Source organism: Schistocerca serialis, chromosome 2 (genome assembly GCF_023864345.2).
Source record: "Schistocerca serialis cubense isolate TAMUIC-IGC-003099 chromosome 2, iqSchSeri2.2, whole genome shotgun sequence".
In the NCBI taxonomy this organism is placed as follows: domain Eukaryota; kingdom Metazoa; phylum Arthropoda; class Insecta; order Orthoptera; family Acrididae; genus Schistocerca; species Schistocerca serialis.
The window spans coordinates 586,544,740-586,570,835 of NC_064639.1; the positions used below are offsets into that span (position 1 = coordinate 586,544,740).

At 42.6% G+C, this 26,096-nt stretch overlaps 1 protein-coding gene across 1 annotated transcript in view; it reads left to right on the forward strand.

Moving 5' to 3' along the window:
* LOC126457607 (SET domain-containing protein SmydA-8) overlaps positions 1-26,096 on the forward strand; it is a 266,574-nt gene that overhangs the window by 156,593 nt on the left and 83,885 nt on the right. The window contains exons 4-5 of the mRNA XM_050094057.1: positions 10,821-11,003; positions 23,760-23,986. Coding sequence (XP_049950014.1) covers positions 10,821-11,003; positions 23,760-23,986 — 410 coding nt within the window. The remainder of the gene's footprint in view (positions 1-10,820; positions 11,004-23,759; positions 23,987-26,096) is intronic.

Here is a 26,096-nt window from a genome sequence, read left to right on the forward strand (position 1 = left end):
ATATTGTTTATCAGTTTCAAACGATAGATGTATAATTATTGCAACCAAATTCCGGTTTCATACTTCTACACCTGGTATATGAAACAAACATTCGCAGATTAGTCTGTTTGTTTCACATATAACTGTGCAGTAATCGTTCCTCGATATCTGATGATGGATAATTTCCGAAACGCGTCATATGAGCAATGAAGTCATTCCTTGCCTGATGTTTGACTTTTTCCATAGCGACCTAGTCAGCCTGAATTCAGAACTATTCCTCATTATAACAATAGTCGCACGGCTCCTACATGATTTTATGTCACATTTATATTATTGAAATTAAATGGTTCAAATGGCTCTGAGCACTATGGGACTTGACATCTGAGGTCATCAGTCCCCTAGACTTCGAACTACTCAAACCTAACTAACCTAAGGACGTCACACACATCCATGCCCGAGGCAGGATTCGAAACTGCGACCGTAGCAGCAGTGCGGTTCCTCACTGAAGCGCCTAGATCCGCTCGGCCACCACGGCTGGCGCACAGTTTTGTATCTCTGTGGCATCTAATCATCACTGAATGGCTTTTTCCTGGATATGGTATAGCAGAAGAGTCTCGTCTATTCTCTTACTCGCAAAACTGAGACCGTTATCTGGGCTAGAGGCGGTGTTCGAAGACATCAGCGCTATTTTTGCTGTAGTTGACTAACTTTTTGTCCGCTGGTCTTTTTTAAACATTTGTATGCTGTTATAAACAGTTGATTCTCTGCAGCAGTCAAATTCGATAAAATGTCTTTACATTGGTAGGTAATAGAGTAATACTCACCGATGAATCAAAAAATTGTGACCACTCCCCGCCGCGAATTTAAATGGCAGGCTCATGACATGTAGAGAAAGTGTATAAGCGGGGCAGAGGCGAATGAGGAATCATGCCAGCGACGATAAGGGCTGCAAATATCCCACCGACATGAGCGACCATGACAAAGCATCTCGGAAAGGGCGAAGCCGGTCGGCTGTTCGTGAGCTAGTGTCGCGAGCGTCAATGGAAAGTGGTCGAGGGATGGCGAAACCACGAGTAGGCGACAAGGTGTTGGGCGCTCACGCCACGTCACAGAAAGAGAATGTCGGGGGCTTGCCCGCTTTGTGACGTGGCTGTCTGTGGCAAATCTGGCTACGGAGTACAATGATGGTGCGGCCACATGGAGCACACTGTTCAGCTCACAGAGAAGAGGGTTGGGTTGTTTGGGGGCGAAGACCAAACAGCGAGTTCATCGGTCTCATCGAATTAGAAAAGGACGGGGAAGGAAATCGACCGTGCCCTTTCGAAGGTACCATCCCGGCATTTGCCTGGAGCGATTTAGGGAAAACATGGAAAACCTAAATCAGGATGGCCGGACGCGGGATTGAACCGTCGTCCTCCGAATGCGAGTCCAGTGTGCTAGCCACTGCACCACCTCGCTCGGTCACAGAGAAGAGCACGTGGCTCCGCAGTAGACGTCATCGTCAATTATGATTGTTACTGGCATGGGGTCATCAAGAATCGACCGTGGATCAGTGAAGAAGTGTCGCTTAGTCGCGTCAATCCCGTTTCTTGCTACACCAGATCGACGGTTGTCTGGATACGTCGTCATCCAGGCGAACGTTTGTTGGAAACATGCAACGCGCCACGCACGCAGGCATGTCGGGGCAGTATTATGCTGTAGGGTAGTAATAGAAAGCACCATGACAGCTGCGGATAACGTGAACATTGTTGCCGACCGTCTGCATTCCTTTATGTTTTGATGCTTTCCCCGCTGCATACGGCGCCTCCCAGCAGGATAACGTCCGTCTCACAAAACTAGAAACGAGCTACAGTGGTTTAACGAGCACGGTAGTGAACTCATGTTGATGTCTTGGTCACTCTATCTCATCCCGATGTAACGCAGCTGGGACGCTATTGTGCAAACCGCCGACCCATAATTTATGGGAACTGTGTGACCTGTGCGTAGACTGCTGGTGCTACACATCTCTGGAAACCTGCCGAGGACTTGTCGAATGCACGGCACGCAGGATCGCTGCTGTACTGCGGTCCACAGGTTGTTCAACACGCTGTTGACCAGGTGGTCATAATATTTTCGATTGTCAGTGTACAGCGAGGAATGCTTCTAAGGTAAGCACAGGAGCAGAGGTACATTATCTGGCGCCCGTAACTGCTCTAGCGTCTAGAGTTAAGCACCATCAGTAAGTAAGTGTCTCTTTCTTGTACAGAATCTCGGAAGGACTAAAGAAAATCCTTGAAGAACGATATTATTTTCGCCGATACTGTTTAAACAGTTTAAACCACTGTTGACCTATTTGGACTGCACTGTCATTTTCAAGTGGGCAAGTCTAGCAATATACATAGTGCGACACGTTAATACAATTGATCTTATCAAAGATGTCATTTTCTTTAAGTAACAAAATAGCAAAATCTTTCCACAACATTAAAATAATGAAACATTACACTTGGGAGCGACTCATCTTCATCCTCATCTGCACCTGTACTCTACAAACCAGAGGCAGAGGCCACTCACCACTGTACTGCGTGCAGGGTTTCTTCCCGTTCCATGCGGATACTGGGCGACCTAAGAATGATTTTTAAACTCCACTGAGTGCGTTATAATTTGCCTAATATTGTTTTCGTGGTCTTTACAGAATCGGTATGTAGAGAGTTGAAATACATTCCTTGATTCCTCAATAGTTCTTAAATGTTCGTAAGTACGAATCGCGGGATAATTAATTTCTATCTTCCAGCGTCCTTCGGTTCAAGGTTTTCAGCATTTCCGTGAATCTCTATCGTTTGACTGAGGAACCTGTGACCAATCGTGACGTACTTCTTTATATACGAGTGTTCAATATCCCCTGTTATTTTTGTGTGGTATGGGCTCCAGACACTTGAACATGCCTCTAGAATGGGTCACATCAATGTTTAGTAAACGGTATCCTTTTTAAACTGACAACAATTTGCCAGTATCTTTCCAATGAATTGAAGTCTCTCTGCTGCTTTACCTATGACTGAACCTATACAATCATTCCATTGTATATCCTTACAAGTGGATACACCTCCAGGAATTTGCATGAGTTGACCTGTTACAGCTGAGATTCGTTGACGTTGTAGTCATAAGTACTACGTTTAGCGTTTTGTGGAGTGTGCAATTTTAAGGTCTGGAACATCTAAAGACAATTACCAATTTTTTAACTCCTTTGAAATCTTATCAAGATCTGCCTGGATATTTCTGAAGTTTTTTTTTCCAAATATTACTTCATTATACAGGGTGTTCCATTTGTGTTGACCACCCTATATAACTGTTTGTCCAGATGGAAATTACAAAATGTTTCAAGCAAACGTTCTTTAGCCGTGAGGAGAACATCAATCAGCATGATTGCCTTCGTTGTAGCTGTGTTTCTCACAAAGATATGAACAGTGGTATGAATTTTTTAAATGGCACCCAGTATTTTTTCGGTAATTCATTTCCTCTCCTAAAAACCTATTAAAAATGCAGTAGAGTTTCACGTACCTCATTGTTTATGACGTTAGATATTCTGAACCGTGTGTAGTACCATAATATAACTTTGTAGGTGCATTTAGGGGAATACCTGGGTACTGTCTGCAAACTTTATTGCGAATGGAGTTCTAGCACAGAAGTAACAAATGCGGCAGTTTTTCACACATCTCATTGTTTATGATGTCATATCTCCTGAACTGTGATAGGCAGGTGCTTCTTACGTCAGCAACGGCTGTTGCCTGACAGTAATGGCACTAAGAGATATGTGTACCAATTTTGGTTGTAATCAGTCGTGTGGCTTAGGAGCAGATGTGAAACATACGCACACACACATACACACATCTATTTTTATAATGTGTATAGATTCGTAATGGACAGGATATAAGATGAACATCAACAAAAGCAAAATGCTGATGATGGAATGTAGTCGAATTAAACCAGGTGATGCTGAGGAAGGTAGTTTAGGGAATGAGACGCAAAGTGGTAGATGAGTTTTGCTATTTGGGCAGCAAAATAACTGATGATGGTAGAAATAGAGAGGATAAAACATAGACTGGCAATAGCAAGAAAAGCATTTCCGAAAAAGAGAAATTTGTTAACAGCGAATTTAGATTCAAATGTTACGAAGTCTTTTCTGAAAGTATTTGTATGGAGAGTAGCCATGTATGGAAACAGAACATGGACGATAAACAGTTTAGGCAAGAAGAGAATAAAAGCTTTTGAAATATTGTACTACAGAAGAATGCTGAAGATTAGGTGGGTAGATCACGTAACTAATGAGGGGGTACTGAATAGAATTGAGGAGAAAAGGAAGTTGTGGCACAATCTGATTAGAGTAAAGGATCGGTTGGTAGGACACATTCTGGGACATCAAGAGAGCTGGAGGAAATCATGGGGGAGGGAGGTAAAAATCGTAGACGGAGACCAAGAGGTAAATACAGTAAGCAGATTCAGAAGGCTGTAGGTTGCAGTAGTTGCTTGGAGATGAAGAGGCTTGCACAGGACGGAGTAGCATGGAGAGCTCATCATAACGGTTTTCGGACTGAAGACCACAACAACAACACCTGGATTCCTAGAGGACCAAAAGATTCTATCCCTTAATCGAGAAACATAGGTTGTGTGAAACACAGTTTTCGTTTTCTTCGCCGAAATATGTATCTTACAATAGTAAACAAAGGCGAAGAGAGAAATTCATGCTAAATTCCTGGCAACCGTTAAATTTACAGTCGAGTGAGACTAAAATGCATGCATACATAGTATCTTGTCAGAAGTATCACAGTCGGGGAGAAATTTTGTATGAAATTTTGTACAGAAATGAAAGTAGCGTTGAGAGTGCCCAAGGAAGCATAGTAGCTTCGCCAGTGTTCTGAATATGCGTAAAACAATTACCGGGCTGCATGAGCCTGCCTTTCAGGTTCATTACTGACGATGTCATTATCTACAGGAAATTATCATCGCTGGATGATATTTAGGGAGTAATGAAAGCCGTTGACAACATTTCCACTTCTTGTCCTGAATGATTGCCCTGCTTGAATTAAAAATAAACACAAAATAACGCCTACAAACAACAGAAATGAACAGTATGTGATCATAACATTGTTCAGATATCTAAAAGAAATACTACTGAACGATATGCTACAATGGTCGGGGGGCAGTCGAAAGGAGGAATAGTGAAACTGAATGGGATAGTTAGATTGGTTGCATGGAATATGGATGAGCGCAGAACGCCTATGCAGAACACCGCTTGCGAGTGACGACTGTGGCCCATTCTAGAGTGTTTGGTTCCCTTATTAAATCGAACTGGCGATAGATATCAAAGGAATTCGAGAAGCGCCGCAAGGATCGTAAAAGGTCGATGTATCTCATTCAGAAGTATAAAAAAATATGCTCAGGAAAGATGAGATCATTGAAGACACTGTTCTCACGGAACACTTTGGGTAAATTTAGATAACAGATACTAGAGACGAACAGTGGAAGAATTCATTCTATTCATTGTAAAGCTCAAATCGAACTCAGGACAGTAAGATAGAAAGAGATTATAGAGTGTGCGGCAGCACACAGTTTGTGTATTTTTCCTCACTCCATACACGACTGGAACGGCACAGGGAGTGGAAAACTTGTTGAGACGTAAACTGCACTATACATCGCGCAGTTGACTAGCGTTGTGCGATTGTTAAGTATTGACGTAACAATCTGTTTCGGACTGAATATTTTCTAAATGCGCTTCTGGCCACTAAATTTTCAAATCTAGGAAGGATATAAAGTAATGGAATTCTACTCACTGCGCCACTCCTGTGGATATGTCCATTTCTGGCGGCACGTAAGTGTTGGCGCGCCTTTCTTTGTTGTTGCAGAAGCGAAGCCGCATCGATGATGGCGACGCTGACAGTCTATATAGGGGATTGACTCCAGACCTAGGGATAATTCCTCTCTGAGGGGTAAAATGAAATATTCTGAGGAGTGAAAACGAAACAGTTCAGTTGTGTTTGGGTTATGCAATTAATTATTTTTAAAAGATAGTTACTGTTATTACTATTTCGTAAGACTGTAATACAGATTACGTAATTTCCCAATAAGTACAGTTTTTTCAGTGAGTTGTTTCATTAACGTTTGACACAGTGCTGTGATGGTTCCAGCTTCAGAAATTAGAGTATGAATATCTTCCTTACACAGTCCACCCACTACACATATACTTTGTACCATGCTACTGTGGAAGTAAAATTGAGATCTGCGTATGTCACATATGCTTAAATATCTCACGAAAACGCTTTCTCCGAGTTGCGCGCAGTCCCCGCAATATACTAGAAATTGCCTCTTTATTTACTTCACAAAAACAAACAAAGTAATTGACAGTACAACACAGCGGTAACTATGTAATGGCTAATACATCGCTGTAGGGCCGATGTCGTATTATTATTACTGTTATCGCTATTATTGACAGTGTTTAGGTACAAAGCACAGTCTTCCAGGTTCTGTCAGTTCAGAACTAAGGAGTCCAATAATCAAGTGACTTACAAAAACTAAGTGTAGTGCACACAATTTAACCTGATTGATTTTAAATGCGGATTTACGGTGAGGGTGAAGCACTTATGGTGGAGAGGAAGCATGTTTTCTAACAGCTGTCTGCCCTGAGTTCGGATAACTAGCTTTCTTTCCTAAGAAAGCGTTGTATCTAGCACTCAACACGCCCCGAGAATTGCTTCATCAGACTACAAAACATAGTTGTTAGAAATAAGCAGTACCAGTAGCGCCAGTGAGTAATTATATCGTGGTTTAATAAGACACCCACAAAAAGCAAGTATCATCTATCGTAAAAATAAAAGTATTTAAAAAAAATTCTTTTCATTCTACATTTTAGTTGGGCACCAATGTTGATGGTGGTGTGGGGAAGGGGCGAGGGGCTACTGGCTAATACCTGATTGCACTCAGGGGTAATGGTGGACCACTGATAAAGACTGTGAAATTAGATACAGAGAACTGCTACACATGGCAGCAACAATCTCTCTAACGCAGATGGGCATCGCGTTAAACTGAGCTTAGATAGGTCATTCCCTGTTGCTTCAACTCCATTCCACAGTTCATTAATCATAGTGGCTAGAGAGTGATAGCGTGCCAATTTCTCGACAACCCCTGATCAGATGTTTTCAGTAGGTGAGAAATCTGCAGAACGTGCCGGCCAAGACAAAAGTCGAACACCCTCTGCATCGAGGTAGGTCTATACAGCACGAGAAACTTGAGGGTTGCGTTATCTTGTTGAAAGATAACGTCACGGATATCTCGAAGATAAGGCACAACCACAAGCCTTAACACGTTACAGACGTACTGTCTGGTCAACGCTTATGCGAAACAGAGGTGATCGCGTCGTGTACCAGCGACAGCCTGTAGCCTCAAGATAGGTTCTGAGTCTATTTGACAATGACGGATGGAATGTGGCAACGTTCTTTGTTCTCTGAGTCTCCGCACACGGATACATCCACCGTGATGGTATGCACAGAACCAATACTAGTTTGAGAAGACGACATGGTGGCACTGCCATGTCCAGTGTTATCGCTGGACACATTGCTGTCGACGCGCCTTTCCTGGTTGCCACGTCAAGGGGATACGCAGCAGTAGTCGCCATGCTGACAGTCCGTGGTGCTCCATTTGTCATCGCGATGTGCTTGTGGATAGTTCTTTTACTGTAAACTAGTGAATTTCGTGAGTCAAGGTAGGCCTATGTGACGTAGATATACGATCCTGCACGGCTGAGTGAACAACATATCTGTCCTTTCGGGCGCTAGTCGCAAGGGCAATGGAGTTTCTTCAAGGTGTCGGATACGGCGATCCTGAACTCATCGACTCTGCGGTTGTGGAATCCCGATCAATCCAAGCAGCGTCATTAACGATTGATAAACCGCAGTCTTGATAGGTGAAGAACCTGTTGCTGTCGAGTTTCGACAAATGCAAGTAACCTCCTTACGCAAGGCTTTACATGATCTTCTCACAACCAACCAACAAAAAAATTTGCAAATGTGTGTGAATTTCTATGGGACCAAACTGCTGAGGTCATCGGTCCCTAGACTTACACACTACTTAAACTAACTCATGCTAAGAACAACACATACACCCATGCCCGCGGGAGGACTCGAACCTCCGGCGGGAGAGACCGACCAACCAATATTTACATGGTATGTACAGGTTGTTGGTTTTAACTTGAGACAGTTGAATATCTCGAAAACGACACCTCGCACGAAAAAAAAAATGTTCTAGGTGAAAAGTTAATATCAGTAATGGGCACATCTGTCTGTGCTACAACTGTCCACCTGCTACCCACAGCAGCTGCGTGTGTGGGGTCAGCTTTATATTTTCAAACGGAATCACCCGATTTTATTGCATATTCAGATTCTACGCCAAAGACAACGTACGGTTGAGCAAACCACTCTTTTTCATTCGTGGTAGATGGCACTGTGATCGACAAATATCTAGTGTGCCTGTTTTTGCCATTAAGAATTGATGTATTTGATTATACATTTCATTTACGATGTAGATGTAAGCCTTGGAGGTCTGGCTTTTGATATTTCTGTTGGAAATAAACCACAATGTCGCAAATTAGATTATACAATACGATATGGTTAGCCGTTTCCATGTCTGGTCAGAAACTACGTTTAGCGTGATCCAGGAACAACACTGTAAATGTAATAGTTTTATGTTGCCTTCGGGATGCTTGATTTAGGTAAGTGTCCTTGCCTCTCACCTTTGGGCTGCTTGATTTCGGTGACTGTCCATGGCAACAAGAGCGCGTGTCCTATCACTTCATGGACATTTTTTCACATTACAATGGCTGTGGTTTGCATTCCGCCAGTAGCCGCGTAGCGGCCAGCGCGAGAGTTACAGCGGTTGGACAGGAACAGACACCAAAATCTTTCACACTGATGGCGGGGTGCGACGGCGGCCACCGAAATCAAGCATTCCGATGGTTTGGAGACTGACCACAATCAGTCCCTAGGGAACAGAAAACTTAGTTACCATACAAGTAGCTTATTCGTCGAAATGTCAAAGTCCAGCAGTGTTACTTGTACTGCACAGCCACATTTGTAACACTCAAGCAACGTTTGACGATCAGTATCAACCCTTGGAACACGAAGGTTTCCATTTACGTCGTAAATGAAATGTAGACTCAAATGCGTCGGTTCTTTATTGCAATAACAGGCATACTTGATACTTGTAGTTTACAGCGCCATCAACCGCCGATGAGAAACAACGTAACTGTACGTATTTTTTGGCGTAGAATAAAAATCGGGAGGTTTAATTTGAAAACACAAAGCTATCTCCCCCCACACAGGAGAGGCGGTTAGGCGGTGACCATTTGTAGCACAGCTAATATTAACTTTTCACCTAGAACAATTTTTTTCGCACGATGCCTGGTTTTTGAGATATTTAGTTGCCTCTGGTTCAAACAAACACCCTGTAGTAATGTTTAAAGCTTTCCCGGCGTACTGATTGTTCCATAAAAACGCAGGAGAACTGCCGGATAACAGTAACGTCCTGCCACGATATTTCGGTGCAGAGTCTTCTGGCCATCTTCAGGTGAGTGCCACTGTAGTAGTACTGTGGCACTCACCTGAAGATGGCCAGAAGACTCTGTGCTGACATATCGTGGCAGGACGTTACTGATATCCGGGAGTTCTCTCGTGTTTTTATGGAACACCCTGTAGTATGTCCACGGCCTCACTTATATCTGCTTTGCACAGTATAACAGAACGTCACCTTGAACCCTAAACTAGTATAGTGATACTCGATACAGTAAATAGTTTGGAAGTAACCGATACTCCAATGTCCGATTTGAAGACTATCAGACTCCGTATATTTATCTTTATACACTTTAACCTTGTTTACGTGGCAGTGGCGTCTTCAGCTTATGACTATTGAGTCGCATATAATAGTTTCCGAAGCACATTGAAAATACCATTTAGCGCAATCTTGAGGCATGCAGAAAACATTAGCTAGCCTTTTCTGTGCATTCCTCGGTATTTAAACTAATGGCCCGAAACAAATTGGTAACTGTGAGAAACGTAAAATTATTTATTTCTGTAATTTCTTTACATATAATATTTTCTTTAAATATTGTCTTTGGCTTCGAGTTTAACAACTCGAAGAGACTGTCATCTTTGGTCTTGTCGATACGAGATGGATCTTTGGAACACGACGTTCGGGGTCTTTTATTACCAGCGTCGGTTGGGTAAGGTTGTGATATAGATATGGCGGAAGACGCTTGATTGTAAATTTGGTGAAAGACAATGAGTTTCATTTAATATTTGTGTAGAAGTGTTGTTAAATGTGAGAAGATTCGTTAAATAGTGATATGCATAAACAAAATACCACATGTTACCATACAAACCAGTTAGGCTCATCGTAACATAAAGAAAACCACGGGAACCTCTCAGCGGAATCACTCCTAGACTCAACGAAGCCAACATATACTATGGAGACAATAACGAAGACCTCATCGTAAAAGCTAAGCACCAACACTGTTCGTACTTGTTAGCGACCTCTGTCTAACTTGAAACTCCTGTAGATCCTACATTTATCATGTGGACAAAGAAGTAGGACTTGAAGACTGTGGAAGGAAGAGGTCCGTTAAAACAGTTCGGCTGAAATGTTAATTATCTGCGTATTCAAGCATGTAGTACACTTGATGATTGTCTGACTATTGTTGAGTGCTGCCTTCTTGGTGTTGCAGTTTTAATGGGCAGCAGTGTGCTTTTTGTACTGGGTTGTGATCCGTAGTGCTGGGGCTGAGACGGACTGTGTCGTGGTCTGAAGTCTGTCGCCGCCCGCAGGTTCGACGAGGAGCTGGTGCACACGGTGTGCGGCATCCTGGAGGTGAACTGCTTCGAGGTGCGCTGCGAGAACGGCGCCCTGGTGCGCGGCCTCTACCCGCAGACGGCCATCCTGTCCCACAACTGCATCGCCAACACCGGACACACCATCGCCACGCGCTCCGAGACTGGCGAGCAGCACAGGTCAGCCCAGACAGATAAACTGCAAGTACCAAAACCCTGAGACCGTAGCTTGTGTAGACATCATACTGAAACCAACATCTCAATAAACTGATGGGTGATACGAGTTACAGACAGCTTATGGAGCAATCGTTAATTTTTTTCTTTTTGTTGTACAAGGGATGGTTACGAAGTTTTAAATATCACTGAAAAAAGAAAGGTTAGGTAATTAATTTCTTGTCTGTTTGCAGGGACTTGTCTACTTTCGTGATAAATATTGGAAATACCACATTACCGTAGCATGCCGTTAAAGCAGCCAAAATTAAATGGTGCACCCTATTGATAAAGTGGATTATTATGCGGCAGCTTTGTTTAGACATCTGAAAAACGCTACGACATGCTGACTTGGCGGAAGTGTACGACATCAATGGACCACTATAGATGGCGCAGCATAGGAACTTCCTTATTTAAAAAAATCATAAAACAGAAAGTATTGGAGATATCACTTTTATTCTCTGTTCTTTCCATAGAGCTACATTTGAAGTTTTCATTAGGGCTTGAAAATGATATCTTGAAGATAGCCACCGTTTTACTCAGTGTATTTTGAGAGTCGAAACAGAAGTTTTGGTCGACTTTATCGAGCAGGTCTCTATGTTGGCGATAGCAGCACGGATATTGTTCCACAGCTCACCCAGGGTCCGTGGACGATTGGTATACACCTTGGAATCAAGATAGCCCCACAATGAAAAATTGTTGAGGCTAAATCTGGCGAGCGTCCTGGTCACTGAAGATCTTCCCTCAAACAGATGACACGCTTTCGCGCGAGAGGGTCACTGACGTTCGTAATGTGTGAGGCGTGGCGCCGTCTTGTTGGAACCAGATATCCCCTACACCCATTCCTTCAAGTTCGGGAAGAAAAAAACTCCTAGTCAAGTGGACATAACGCTCAGAAGTGACCGTAAATACCCTATCGTTCTCTTCTAACAACCACGAGCCAACCGACGGCAATAGTGGATGATGAACATCAGTCACACCTTATGTATGCAGGAGGTGCTCATGAAGTTATCCAATATAGCAGGTTTCGTTTATTCACACCGTCAGATGAATGAAAATGTGCCTCGTCGCTGAAGAACACAATGGCGTCATGACGCAACTTTTCGATCAAGGCTCCACGTGCAATTTTTTTCGTGAAACAAAAGCGAGTGGATTAAGCGTGTGTCCCACTGCCAGTATGTATGGACGACATTTCAAGTATTCATTAAGAATTCATATTACTGTGCGATCAGAAATTGCAAGAGCAGGTGCATGGATGCGTGCAATCGCTTGGGCGAATTGAAAATCGCCTGCGTTACTTTCTCGACGTTCTCTGGTGTCCTGGTGGTCCTCGAAGGCCCTGGTTTCTATTTCTGCGCTCTACAAGTATCCATAAACGTGTCCACCCCATAGCAATGGATGTTCGATCAGGAACACGTCGTGCAGGCGTGATATTAAACTGTTTTGCGGATGTAACCTGCATTGTGATGACGGAACTCCTATTGGAAAAGTACGTCGCCAAGCCGAACACGCGCTCCTCTCTCGTCCACTGCAAGCTTTCTGATAAATTAACCTTAGATCCCACTCTTTCGAAAACGCTCAACGGCACACAACAATCAGTAAAGGCCGCTGTATGGCGAGCGTTTCATATAAGGAAGTTCCGGAACCACACCCAGTATTACACAGTGGTTCGGTGGTGCAAAAGATTCCAGTGTAGTGAAACAAAGCTGAATGACGAAAGAAGAAGTGGTAGATCATCTTTCTGCGATGAACAGGAAACCACAACAGAAGTGAAGGCTCTGGTTCCAAGACCATCGTATGAAAAAGTGAAAATCCGTCATGCGTCAGATTTCACTTATTTCACGACATTTTACCATGATAGAGGTCGTTGCCCACTGGGTTCCGCGACTGGTCACAACTATTAGTAAGGTCCGCCAAACAGACGCGGCAGCAAATATGTTGCAGCTGTGTCAGACCAATCCACATGACTTATTTAGCCGCCTGATCGCCCTCGACGAATGCTGGGTATATCCATGTGACCTCGAGACAAAGGAGCAATGCATGTAGTGTTGACCGACGTCGAAAAGACGGAGAACCAGCCATCATTGGACAAGGTGGTGCTGAGTGTTTCTTGAGGTAATGACAGTGGCACGTAAAGTGCCCTCCGCCACACACCGTTGGGTGGCTTGCGGAGTATAAATGTAGATGTAGATGAAGAGATGTGGTGGTGTGGTCCTAACAGATCATTCTTGCAAGAGGTAAGTCATACAGGAACATAATACCAAAATCTCCTGAACCATGACAGGAGCATAATACCGAAATCCCTGACGAAGTTGCAAGAGGCAGTCCAAAGCTGCCCGAAGGGACGTGTTGCTCCATGGCAAGGCCCAGCTCGTTCTGCACAGGACGCAGACACACACATGCTTCTTGTTCGAACTTATTTGCCCGACCTCCGTATTTCTCCGACGTGGCAGCCACGGATAAAGAAATAACTGCGTGGCAGTCATTTAGAGAATGACAATGGTTTGATTTAAGAGTTTAAGTCTCCCTGGTTAGCCAAAATACAAACTCCTGCAACCAAGGTCCCCGTCAAGTCATCCATCACTGAGATGGAAGTGTCACATTAAGACTGAATGTATAGCGAAGGACTAACACCGTCGTCATGTTTCATCGTTGCAGTTTGATTTTTTCGAGGTGATATTTAAAACTGTGTGACTACCACTCACAGTGTTTTCATTCAAAATGATTTGTTTGTAATAGTGAACAGTTATGCAGTGCCTGATTGCACGAAAACATCTGTGAAAGGAAGTAATTTCTCGTTATGCATACAGGGTGGTCAGAAACAGTCCGAAAAGCTTGTAAGGGTGTTGAAGGCTAGGTTTGCTGGGAAATAGTCATTAAGGAAAAAAATTCGATACATTCCGCCGTTTCCGAGTTAATAATCATTTAAGTTAGTCAAATGGCTCTGAGCACTATGCGACTTAACTGCTGAGGTCATCTGTCCCCTAGAACTTATAACTACTTAAACCTAACTAACCTAAGGACATCACACACATCCATGCCCGAGGCAGGATTCGAACCTGCGACCGAAGCAGTCGCGCGGTTCCAGACTGAAGCTCCTAGAACCGCTCGGCCATCACGGCCGGCTTGAAGTTAGTCAATCAGACCGTTGCGCACGCAAATTCAAACCCGCCATATACAATTAGTGGCAGGGTTCAAGCCTGACTACTGTCCCATGTCCAATTTTTCTATCATTCTCTTTTTTTTAGGCAACAAACGAAAAACACCGGCTCAGGCGGGCCGCTTGAATTTCGCGCGCAACGGCTTGATTGGCAAACTTCAATGCTACTTATCTCGAAAACGCCGTGACGTATCGAATTTTTTTCTTAATAGTTAATTATCAGCACAATCTACCCTGCAACATCCTTACAAGTTTTTCAGACTGTTTCTGACCACCATGTGTAAAGTTTGCTAAGACACCCTTCTAAATCAAGTTATTTGATGTTAGACTGAAGATAAGCAGTAATATCGTTACCATGCAATTGCGAACGGCCTTTTTTTAAGCCATATTTGTCAGTGTGAAAAGTACCTATGAATGGTTAGGTAAATCACTTTAAAGGTCAGATAAACGCAATGGCATATCAGCAGGAAACTGCTCAGACCAACCTTCAAGTTGATGACAGCTTTACCTTCTGTATCTGTCTCATGAAAGCACTTGCCGTCTTTCTTTCACTCTGTCTCTGTCAAAGATACGAAGTTAATAACTCGTTTTTACGAAATCATGAATACTAGAAATAGTTTCCTACAGATGAAGTAATACCAGGAATGCCTTCCCACAGATGAAATACGAAGAAAAGTTAACTTGTTACACGGAAGAGGAAAAATTTTATGGCAAGCGTTCATACAAACCGACACGTGTCAACATTTTCGAAGGATTTTTTTTATACTAAGGCTTTTGATATCAGAAGAAAACTAAAACCAGATGCTGTGTCACCAGATTTTATTTTCGTCCGGCTTTAGCCTCTAGAGGAAAAAAGAGGTAGCTGTCATTTAACTGAAATGCGAAAGAATTGTTACCTTAATCGGACAGTGAAATGTGCGATGCATTTTGTCTGCATTGCCCTTGATATGACAAAGATTTTTAGGAAGCAAAATGTTAATATTATCTGACTCGTGATATTTTTCTGATTAATCAATGTTTTGTGATAAATTCTGCTTCTTGTTTCAATATTGTTTCAATATCCACACCGGCTTTCTTAAAACTCGTAAAAGCAAACGCATTTTTATGGGAAAACTGAACGTTATGTCTAAAATCGGATGCCATTTTTGTTTTTTCACATTTTAACAAACATTTCTTAGGAATCCTCAGTTAGCGATACGCTTCGTACCACACTCAGGCATTCTCTTCTAGTTAAGTGTGGATGGTGACCCAGATGGTGCACATTACAGCAAAGAGGAGAAAAAGTAATTTTGGCAGTATAAACGTAAAGCGAGAATATCTCACTCTTTGTTAGAATCTTTTTTGCCTTGACCGCCAAAATCCTTTGTTAATCAATCACCATAATTTAAATGTTTCGCGTATAATGACCAATAAAAAATAGTCGTCGGAATAATATCGGCATTTACGCTGATTCCATGAATTTCGTTAACTGTACTGCTACAAACATAATATTAACACAGTACGTCACTCAGTTGTTGTGTCACTCCAGTTGTACGCTTTACTTCACCTGAAAAAGAAAAACTATGTCAGGTCCACATCTCACTGCAGTTAATGACAGAGACTCCGTTTTGTTCCACCTGTCACGTGACTGGGGGGTTGGTTTCAAAGCTTCGTATTGCAGAGATAGTGGAGACATGCCCTGTCTATGTTTATCTTTGGTCAAAGCTAACACCTGATGTTCTTCCACCTTCCTTCCGGTGAACGACTTTTTTGTTACATGTTGCGTGTATTATCTTTGTCGTGCATCTTATTACTTCGTCAGGGAGGGTGAGCGTGGGCAGAGGGCAACGACCGTGCGCAAACCGGGATTTTTCTCCGTTCTGCCAGCTGCGTCACTGTCGAGAAGCGCTGTTCAGTTCGCGGGGGCTCTTGGGTTGCTGCTCGTTATTTTTGTGTTCTATCGAGCTTGTTTGTTATGTATGGCAATGATAATGCTGACTTATGCTATGGCTTTATGGGAAAACTACTGTATAATAAGAAAATTAAAAGTAGTAGTATTACCTATCACAGTTTTCCCAAAGATCCAGAAACACGTGCTCGGTGGGTTCAACTCTGCGGAATAAGTGATGGCAATCACATTACAAATGCTACTTTCTGTAGCTTGTATTTTAAAGAGGACGATTATTTACGAGATCCACAGCCTGAGCAATTGAAACTTCTACAAAAGAATATCTTAAAACTGACTGCAGTATCTACATTGCTTCTTATTAAAGACATTTCTGATGATGTTCCGTCCTCAAGTGAATAGGTATCGCAAATAAATAATATAAGGTACGCTCTTTAAACTCACAAACGAATACTAAACACACCAGCTGTCCTGTCACCAAAGAAGAAAAAAGCTGATTACAGCATAGAATCAGAAAAAGAGGATAAAATCAAGATACTACTAACACTAATGAGAGATGTCTGCGTTTAATAACACAATATGATAAAGTTTTTACAGGCAAACATATTAAATGTCTCGTCAAACGCAAGAAGAGAGCATTTTACATTCGGGAAGATATAAGAAAAGCTTTGGTTTTACACTCTTCGTCTGGAAAAATTTTGTGCAGTATATATACAGCAAAGACGATGGGTATATCATTAGCGGGATTTTCAGAAATGGTGTGTATTCAGTTTTTTTCCGGTTTCATCCTGACATTCTGATCAGAGTGTGACAGTTAATCAAACTTCAATTTAATTATACTCGTGTCACTTAACTATAGTAAGGCGTTTTTTTAATTATTTCGTACCTGCATGAAAAAGATGTTAAACACTATTGCCGATTGTGACTCGCAAAATGTGCTTAATACACTGAAAACTCTTATGATCGTTGCATTTGCAGTGCTATTGAAAATGAGGATGACAGGTTAGAAGTTATCTAATATAAAATATTGAGTAAAATAATACACGCCTCAAGAGTAGTCCTAATCAACTGTTTCACTCTTTCCATTACAAATGAGGTTCATAGCTGTAGGAAGTAGTAGCATTCTACATTTGCATCTAAGTGATTACTCTGCTATTATAAATAAAGGGCGTGGCAGAGGGTTCAATGAATCACCTTCAAACTGTCTCTACCGTTCCACTCTCGAATGGCACGCGGGAAAAAAGAGCACTTAAATTTTTCCTGCGAGCCCTGATTTCTCTTATTTTATCGTGATTCTCACTTCTTCCTATGTAGGTGGGTACCAACGAAATTTTTCCCAATCGGAGGAGAAAACTGAAATTTCATGAGACGATTCCGTCGCAACGATAAACTCTTTTGTCTCTTTTGTTTTACTGATTCCCACTCCAATTCACGTATCATGTCTAAGGCACTATCTCCCCTATTTCGCGATAATACAAAACGAGCTGCCCTTCTTTGAACTTTTTCGATGTCATCCGTCAGTCCCACCTGATACGGATCCCACGCCGCACAGCAATACTCCAGAATAGAGCGGACAATCGTGGTGTAAGCGGTTTCTTTAGTAGACCTGTTGCATCTTCTAAGTGTTCTGCCAATGAACAGCAATCTTTGGTTTGCTCTACCCACAACATTGTCTATGTAATCGTTCCAATTTAGGTTATTTATAATTGTAATCCTTAAGTATTTAGTTGAATTTACAGTCATATTTGTGTGACTTATCGTGTAATCGTAATTTAGCGGATTTCTTTTAGTACTCATGTGAATAACTTCACACTTTTGTTAATTCAGGATAAATTGCCACTTTTCGCACCATACAGATGTCTGACCTAAATCGTTTTGCAGTTCGCTTTGGTCATCTGATGACTTTACAAGACGGTAAACGACAGCATCATCTGTAAAAATCTAAGAGGGCAAATCAGATTGTCTCCTATGTCGTCAATATAGATAAGGAACAATAGAGGGCCTATAACACTTCGTTGGGGAACGCTGGATATTACTTATGTTTTACTCGATGACTTTCCGTCTATTGTCTATCACGAATCCAGTCGAACAACTGAGGCGATGTTCCATAGCCACGCAGTTTGGTTAGAAGACGCTTGTGAGGAACGGTGTCGAAAGCCATCTGGAAATATGGAATCAATTTGACATCCTTTGTCGATAGCACTCATTACTTCATGAGTATAAAGAGCTAGTTGTGTTTCACAAGAACGATATTTTCTGAATCCGTGTTGACTATGTGTCAATAAATCGTTTTCTTCAAGGTAATTCATAATGTTCTATCACAGTATACGTTCCAAAACCCTACTGAAAATCGACGTTAGTGATATGAGCGTGTAATTCAGCGGATTACTCCTATTTCCCTTTTTGGTTATTGGTGTGACTTGAGCAATTTTCCAGTCTTTAGGTACGGATCTTTCTGCGAGCGATTGGTTGTATATAATTGCTACATATGGAGCTATTTTATAGACGTACTCTGAGAGGAACCTGACTAGTATACTATCTGGACCGGAGGCCTTGCCTTTATTAATTGATTTAAGCTGCTTTGCTTCACCGAGGATATCTACTTCTATGTTTCTCATCTTGGCAGTTGTTCTTGATTGGAATTCAGGAATATTTACTTCGTCCTCTTTGGTGAAGGAGTTTCGGAAAATAGTGTTTAATAATTCTGCTTTAGTGGCACTGTCATCAGTGACTTCACCGTTGTTATCGCGCAGTAAAGGTATTGATTGCGTCTTGCCTCTGGTGTGCTTTATGTATGACCAGAATCTCTTTGGGCTTTCTGCGAGATTCCGAGACAGAGTTTTGTTGTCGAAATTATGAAATGCATCTCGCATTGAACATTTCACTCCAATGTGCTTATGTTTATATCACACCGCTAATTCATTACATTGCCCTTTAGTTTAAGTAAATTAACGTTAGTTTAAGCGGAGTAGCGCCACACCCGAACGTCTTGCACTGCTACAGCTTCTCGACAGTGTTGTCACATCGGAAAATGCTTTGGCACAACGTTCTATGTGGTAATCTTGCCACCTCGTGATAAGAAAATCCCACCCCTATCATTAGTTTAAGAATTGATGTACCAGAGAAATCAAGTACTTTTAACAAGATTTCACTATAACTGTGAGGTTTTGGTCGAAATTGTTATTGGCATAAATGTCGACAACTGAAAATGGGAGTCCGTCCAGGAACGCATAATAAATAGGGCTAATAATTAAGAGTATAACGCGACTCGTGAAATGTCGCTTAAATAATAACATCCAATAACGCATGAAGGAAATGTATTGGTCAGGTTACTACTTCTCCCGCTGTCTCCATATTCGACCCCAAATAACTATCATTCAGAATTAGGTGCGGCTGTGTTTACAACTAACAAAAAGGCTGAATGGTTGATGCAGTATTGGAGCCTCTATCGTATTTTTTCACCCATCATTCCTTACTCTTCCCCCCATGAACCATAGACCTTGCCGTTGGTGGGGAGGCTTGCGTGCCTCAGCGATACAGATAGCCGTACCGTAGGTGCAACCACAACGGAGGGGTATCTGTTGAGAGGCCAGACAAACATGTGGTTCCTGAAGAGGGCAGCAGCCTTTTCAGTAGTTGCAGGGGCAACAGTCTGGATGATTGACTGATCTGGCCTTGTAACACTAACCAAAACGGCCTTGCTGTGCTGGTACTGCGAACGGCTGAAAGCAAGGGGAAACTACGGCCGTAATTTTTCTCGAGGGCATGCAGCTTTACTGTATGAATAAATGATGATGTCGTCCTCTTGGGTAAAATATTCCGGAGGTAAAATAGTCCCCCATTCGGATCTCCGGGCGAGGACTACTCAGGAGGACTTCGTTATCAGGAGAAAGAAAACTGGCGTTCTACGGATCGAAGCGTGGAATGTCTGATCCCTTAATCGGGCAGGTAGGTTAGAAAATTTAAAAAGGGAAATGGATAGGTTAAAGTTAGATATAGTGGGAATTAGTGAAGTTCGGTGGCAGGAGGAACAAGACTTTTGGTCAGGTGAATACAGGGTTATAAATACAAAATCAAATAGGGATGATGGAGTAGGTTTAATAATGAATAAAACAATAGGAATGCGGGTAAGCTACTACAAACAGCACAGCGAACGCATTGTTGTGGCCAAGATAGACACGACAGTAGTACAAGTCTATATGCCAACTAGCTCTCCAGATGACGAAGAAATTGAAGAAATGTATGATGAAATAAAAGAAATTATTTAGATAGTGACGGGAGACGAAAATCTAATAGTCATGGGTGACTGGAATTCGGTAGTAGGAAAAGGGAGAGAAGGAAAAGTAGTAGGTGAATATGGATTGGGGGTAAGAAATGAAAGAGGAAGCCGCCTGGTAAAATTTTGCGCAGAGCATAACTTAATCATAGCTAACACTTGGTTCAAGAATCATCAAAGAAGGTTGTATACATGGAGGAACCCTGGAGATGCTAAAAGGTATCAGATACATTATATAATGGTAAGACAGAGATTTAGGAACCAGGATTTAAATTGTAAGACATTTCCAGGGGCAGATGTGGACTCTGGCCACAATCTATTGGTTATGAACTGTAGATTAAAATTGAAGAAATTGCACAAAGGTGGGAATTTAAGGAGATGGGACCTGGATAAACTGACTAAACCAGAGGTTGTACAGAGTTTCAGGGAGAGCATAAGGGAGCAATTGACAGGAATGGGGGAAAGAAATACAGTAAAAGAAGAATGGGTAGCTTTGAGGGATGAAGTAGTGAAGGCAGCAGAGGATCAAGTAGGTAAAAAGACGAGGTCTAATAGAAATCCATGGGTGACAGAAGAAATATTGAATTTAATTGACTAAAGGAGAAAATATAAAAATGCAGTAAATGAAGCAGGCAAAGAGAAATGCAAACGTCTCAAAAATGAGATCGACAGGAAGTGCAAAATGGGTAAGCAGGCATGGCTAGAGGACAAATGCATGGGTATAGAGGCTTATCTCACTAGAGGTGTGATAGATACTGCCTACAGGAAAATTAAAGAGACCTTTGGAGAAAAGAGAACGACTTGTACGAATATCAAGAGCTCAGATGGAAACCCAGTTCTGAGCAAAGAAGGGAAAGCAGAAAGGCGGAAAGAGTATATATAGGGTCTATACAAGGGCGAAGTACTTGAGGACAATATGATGGAAATGGAAGAGGATGTAGATGAAGATGAAATGGGAGATATGATACTGCGTGAAGAGTTTGACAGAGCACTGAAAGACCTGACTCGAAACAAGGCCCCGGGAGTAGACAACATTCGATTAGAACTACTGACAGCCTTGGGAGAACCAGTCCTGACAAAACTCTACCACCTGATGAGCAAAATGTATGAGACAGGTGAAATATCCTCAGACTTCAAGAAGAATATAATAATTCCAATCCCAAAGAAAGCAGTCGTTGACAGATGTGAAACTTACCGAACTATCAGTTTAATAAGTCACGGCTGCAAAATACTAATGCGAATTCTTTACAGACGAATGGAAAAATTGGTAGAAGCCGACCTTGGGGAAGATCAATTTGGATTCCGTAGAAATATGGGGACACGTGAGGCAATACAAATTCTGAAGGTGGCAGGAGTACAATACAGGGAGCGAAAGGCTATTTACAATTTGTACAGAAACCAGATGGCAGTTATAAGAGTCGAGGGACATGAAAGGGAAGCAGTGGTTGGGAAGGCAGTGAGACAGGGTTGTAGCCTCTCCCCGATGTTATTCAATCTGTATATTGAGCAAGCAGTAAAGGAAACAAAAGAAAAGTTCGGAGTGGGTATTAAAATCCATGGAGAAGAAATAAAAACTTTGAGGTTTGCCGATGACATTGTAATTCTGTCAGAGACAGCAAAGGACTTGGAAGAGCAGTTGAACGGAATGGATAGTGTCTTGAAAGGAGGATATAAGATGAACATCAAGAAAAGCAAAACTAGGATAATGGAATGTAGTCGAATTAAGTCGGGTGATGCTGAGGGAATTAGATTAGGAAATGAGACACTTAAAGTAGTAAATGAGTTTTGCTATTTGGGGAGCAAAATAACTGATGGTGGTTGAAGTAGAGAGGATATAAAATGTAGACTGGCAATAGCAAGTAAAGCGTTTCTGAAGAAGAGAAATTTGTTAACATCGAGTATAGATTTAAGTGTCAGGAATTCGTTTCTGAAAGTATTTGTATGGAGTGTAGCCATGTATGGAAGTGAAACATGAACGACAAATAGTTTAGACAAGAAGAGAATAGAAGCTTTCGAAACGTGGTGCTACAGAGGAATGCTGAAGATTAGGTGGTAGATCACATAACTAATGAGGAGATATTGAATAGAATTGGGGAGAAGAGGAGTTTGTGGCACAACGTGACTAGAAGAAGGGATCGGTTGGTAGGACATGTTCTGAGGCATCAAGGGATCACTAATTTAGTATTGGAGGGCAGCGTGGAGGGTAAAAATCGTAGAGGGAGACCAAGAGATGAATACACTAAGCAGATTCAGAAGGATGTAGGCTGCAGTAGGTACTGGGAGATGAAGAAGCTTGCACAGGATAGAGTAGCATGGAGAGCTGCATCAAACCAGTCTCAGGACTGAAGACCACAACAACAAGAACATTCCTTACTCAACGAAGTTGAGTGGGTTGCTGTACAACTTTGTTCTTTTCAGCCAATCGTCCCATTAGGCTGAGTAGGGTATGGACTTCCCAAATGGGAATATTTGGGAAGAGATTTACAAGGCCAGTATTCACGTGGTAAACAAGGGAAACTGTAGTATCCTCGTCGCCACTGTTGTATACTCATCGTCACTGTAGATTGTTGTATTGTAGAAATCAAGGGAGAGCATGTTGTTATTGGTGACCAGTATCTTCTTTCTACAACACAAATGCACACGTGGAGTAACGTGGTCTTTATTTACATGAACAGGCACCTGCTACTTAACTTGAATAGAGTCCATGAGTTGTGGTACAAGCTCCTCAGTAACAGTCCTGTTGCACACAATATCGGTAATCTCGCTATAGTCACAATTCTGGTATATAAGTATTACCTAGCCTGTGATCCACCCTGCTAGTGGACTGACAGACGCAAACTGGAGTGTGAGTTAGTCACGCCCTGCAGTCACTGTCAGCGGCGTAAATGCTTGCTGTCGAGAGGGCTTTGGCGGTGTGATGCTTGTCGGTGTGTCTCTGGTCTCTTTCTTGATAGGTGCGCTCTATCCAGCACCTAGTATCGATCTTCGTGCTTCATCTTTGCCGATCAGTGTGTTGGCGGTAACTTACACCAGCACATAAGCCGCCCAAAAACTAGGGTTTTTCCAGAATTAGGGGATTGAAGTTATTTTAAGTTTTTTTCTGGGGCAAAGTATCCCACACAAAAATTAAAGTTTCGTGTATATGTATGTTTGCGTCTACATTTGCATGTGCTTGTGTGTGTGTGTGTGTGTGTGAAAGTAGACTACGGCAGTCAGTGGATTAGAACAAAGATGAAGGCAACACTTGCTTTTATGTTTTGGTTCGTTTGAGATATTCGCGAGTAATTTGTAATTTGGGTTTGATCGATGTGTGTAAAGTGATGAGGGAATAGTGTATAAAGGAAGTAGGAGATAAGTGCGGTGCTGGCGAGACATCTGGTGGAGACGGTGTTGGTGCTGCGGCAGGCTGAAGCTGCACGTGACGGTGCGCGTGCCGGCGGGCGGCGAGCTGTTCACGTCGTACACGCACTCGCTGGACCCCACGATGGTGCGGCGAGAGATGCTGTCGCGCGGCAAGTTCTTCGAGTGCTGCTGCGAGCGCTGCAAGGACCCCACCGAGCTGGGCACCAACCTCAGCACGCTCAAGTGCAGCAAGTGCGACAACGGTGTGCTGCTCTCCGCCGACCCTCTCGGTGAGTACCCGCCCTTGCAAGCTGCTGCACCATTCACACCAAAACCTCACATAAATAACCTGTCGCACCACCCCCATTACTTGCATTGTTTGCTGTGTTTTGATCGGAAATCTCCCTCTCAATACTCTTTTAACTACAAGAAATCTCTATGCACTGATACCCGTGTAATGGAGATAAAACTAAACTTGCGTTCTCACAACGTAAGTACCGTGGCGCAAATTGTCAAAAACGAAAAAAAATGTAATATCTATCTTTGTCATCAATAGACGAAAATGCAACAGTGGCAGACATGTAGCAGTTAAGCACCTCTGCCACATGCAAGTCGACCACCTGTAGAACTACGAATCTGCCGCAAGGCAGGTGGAAGTAAGTTTCTTCGCGCAGTCACCTGAAGCAGAATGTCTCCAACCACCGTCTTCTCATTGCCACTGCCTCTGGGCTCATGAGTACGACATCGCTCCACTCCACTAGACTGTCGGATTCGTCGTCTCCCTATGCTGTAGCACCACAGAAGAATGACTCTGTCAATAATACTCGTCGAGAGACCTCTGAAACAACCCCTCATGATACCTGTGCTACCGTGACCTGTGTCGTGTGGAAAGCTCTGAACTTAGACACGTTACCATCAAGTTTCACTGATTGGATCCTGATGATGATGATGATTATGGCTTGTGGGGCACTCAACATCATGGCACCATACAAATTCCCAGTCTTTCCATCTTTCCAGTTCCAATATCGTCACTTCCCAGATGATGATGAGATGATGGGGACAACACTAACACCCAGTCCCCGGGTGGAGAAAAGCCCCGAACGGACAGGGAATCGAACCCGGGACCCCATGATCCAGAGAAAGCAATGCTAGCCACTAGACCATGAGCTGCCGACTGATTGCATTCTGCGACAGACATTGCGCTTCTGGAGCCTCGAGAGTCAGTTCCTTTTACTTTCCTTACCTTCTTGTTGACTTTAAATGTGGCCAGATACAACAATATTTGATGGCCAGTAAAAACCGTCACTGTAAAAATGACTATTTATTCTTTGTAGGTTGCAGCATATTCTACTACCTACCAAAATTATTTACTTCTAAAACTCAGTATTTGTTTAAAATCAAAATGGTTCAAATGGCTCTGAGCACTATGCGACTTAACTTTTGAGGTCATCAGTCGCCTAGAACTTAGAACTAATTAAACGAAACTAACCTAAGGACATCACACACATCCATGCCCGAGGGAGGATTCGAACCTGCGACCGTAGCGATCGCTCGGTTCCAGACTGTAGAGCCTAGAACCGCTCGGCCACTCCGGCCCGCTGTTTAAAATCATTGTCTAAAGCTTGAGAAGCACAACGCGCCGGAAACGAAAGCACACACAGCTGTGCAACACAGAATTATAATCAGTGGACTAACAGAAGTCGTAAATATGTATGTATTTGGCAAAAAGCTAAACATATGGCTGAAATAGTACACACGGCGGATAAAAGCAAACTGATAACAAGATCAGAGTACAATAGAGGACGTCTAATAGAGCAAAATTTTCCACATGAACATAGGACGAAAACGCACCGCTGTGGATCTGCGGCCATAAAACGACAGCCAGTCAGCGACGAGCTCAGCTTGTCCAGAAAGCGAAAGTATTTGGATGTGTGTCAGCAATGTGGTTTTATCCGAATAAGTAGCTGCACTATTGTGCAACAATTGTTGTGCTCCACTACAGGTGTTCCCGTCAGCTGTACCGTACCGGACTCATCGTCAACATCACAGAAAATTCGCGACCAACGCAGACAGCCGTCGATAGCAGATAAAGTTTTCTTGGCTTTGACTGATCATCTGGAACAGTTAGCTTCGGCTAACTTAATTAGTAACTACATTATTTACCACAACAGTTGTTAGCTGGAGCTATGCATTTTAAATACACGAACTTGCGCTCTCTCGTCGCTGACTGGTTGTTGTTTCATGTAGTTCCACAACACTGCGTTTTCTGACCTTATTATTCGGTTGTTTTTCTTCATTTTGTATGTTAACACATGCTATACTTCAAATAAGTATTTCTCAGAACAGAGGTCGCTGTGTTGTGGTAGAGCCTCCTTTATTCATCGAATAATTTGTAGTTTC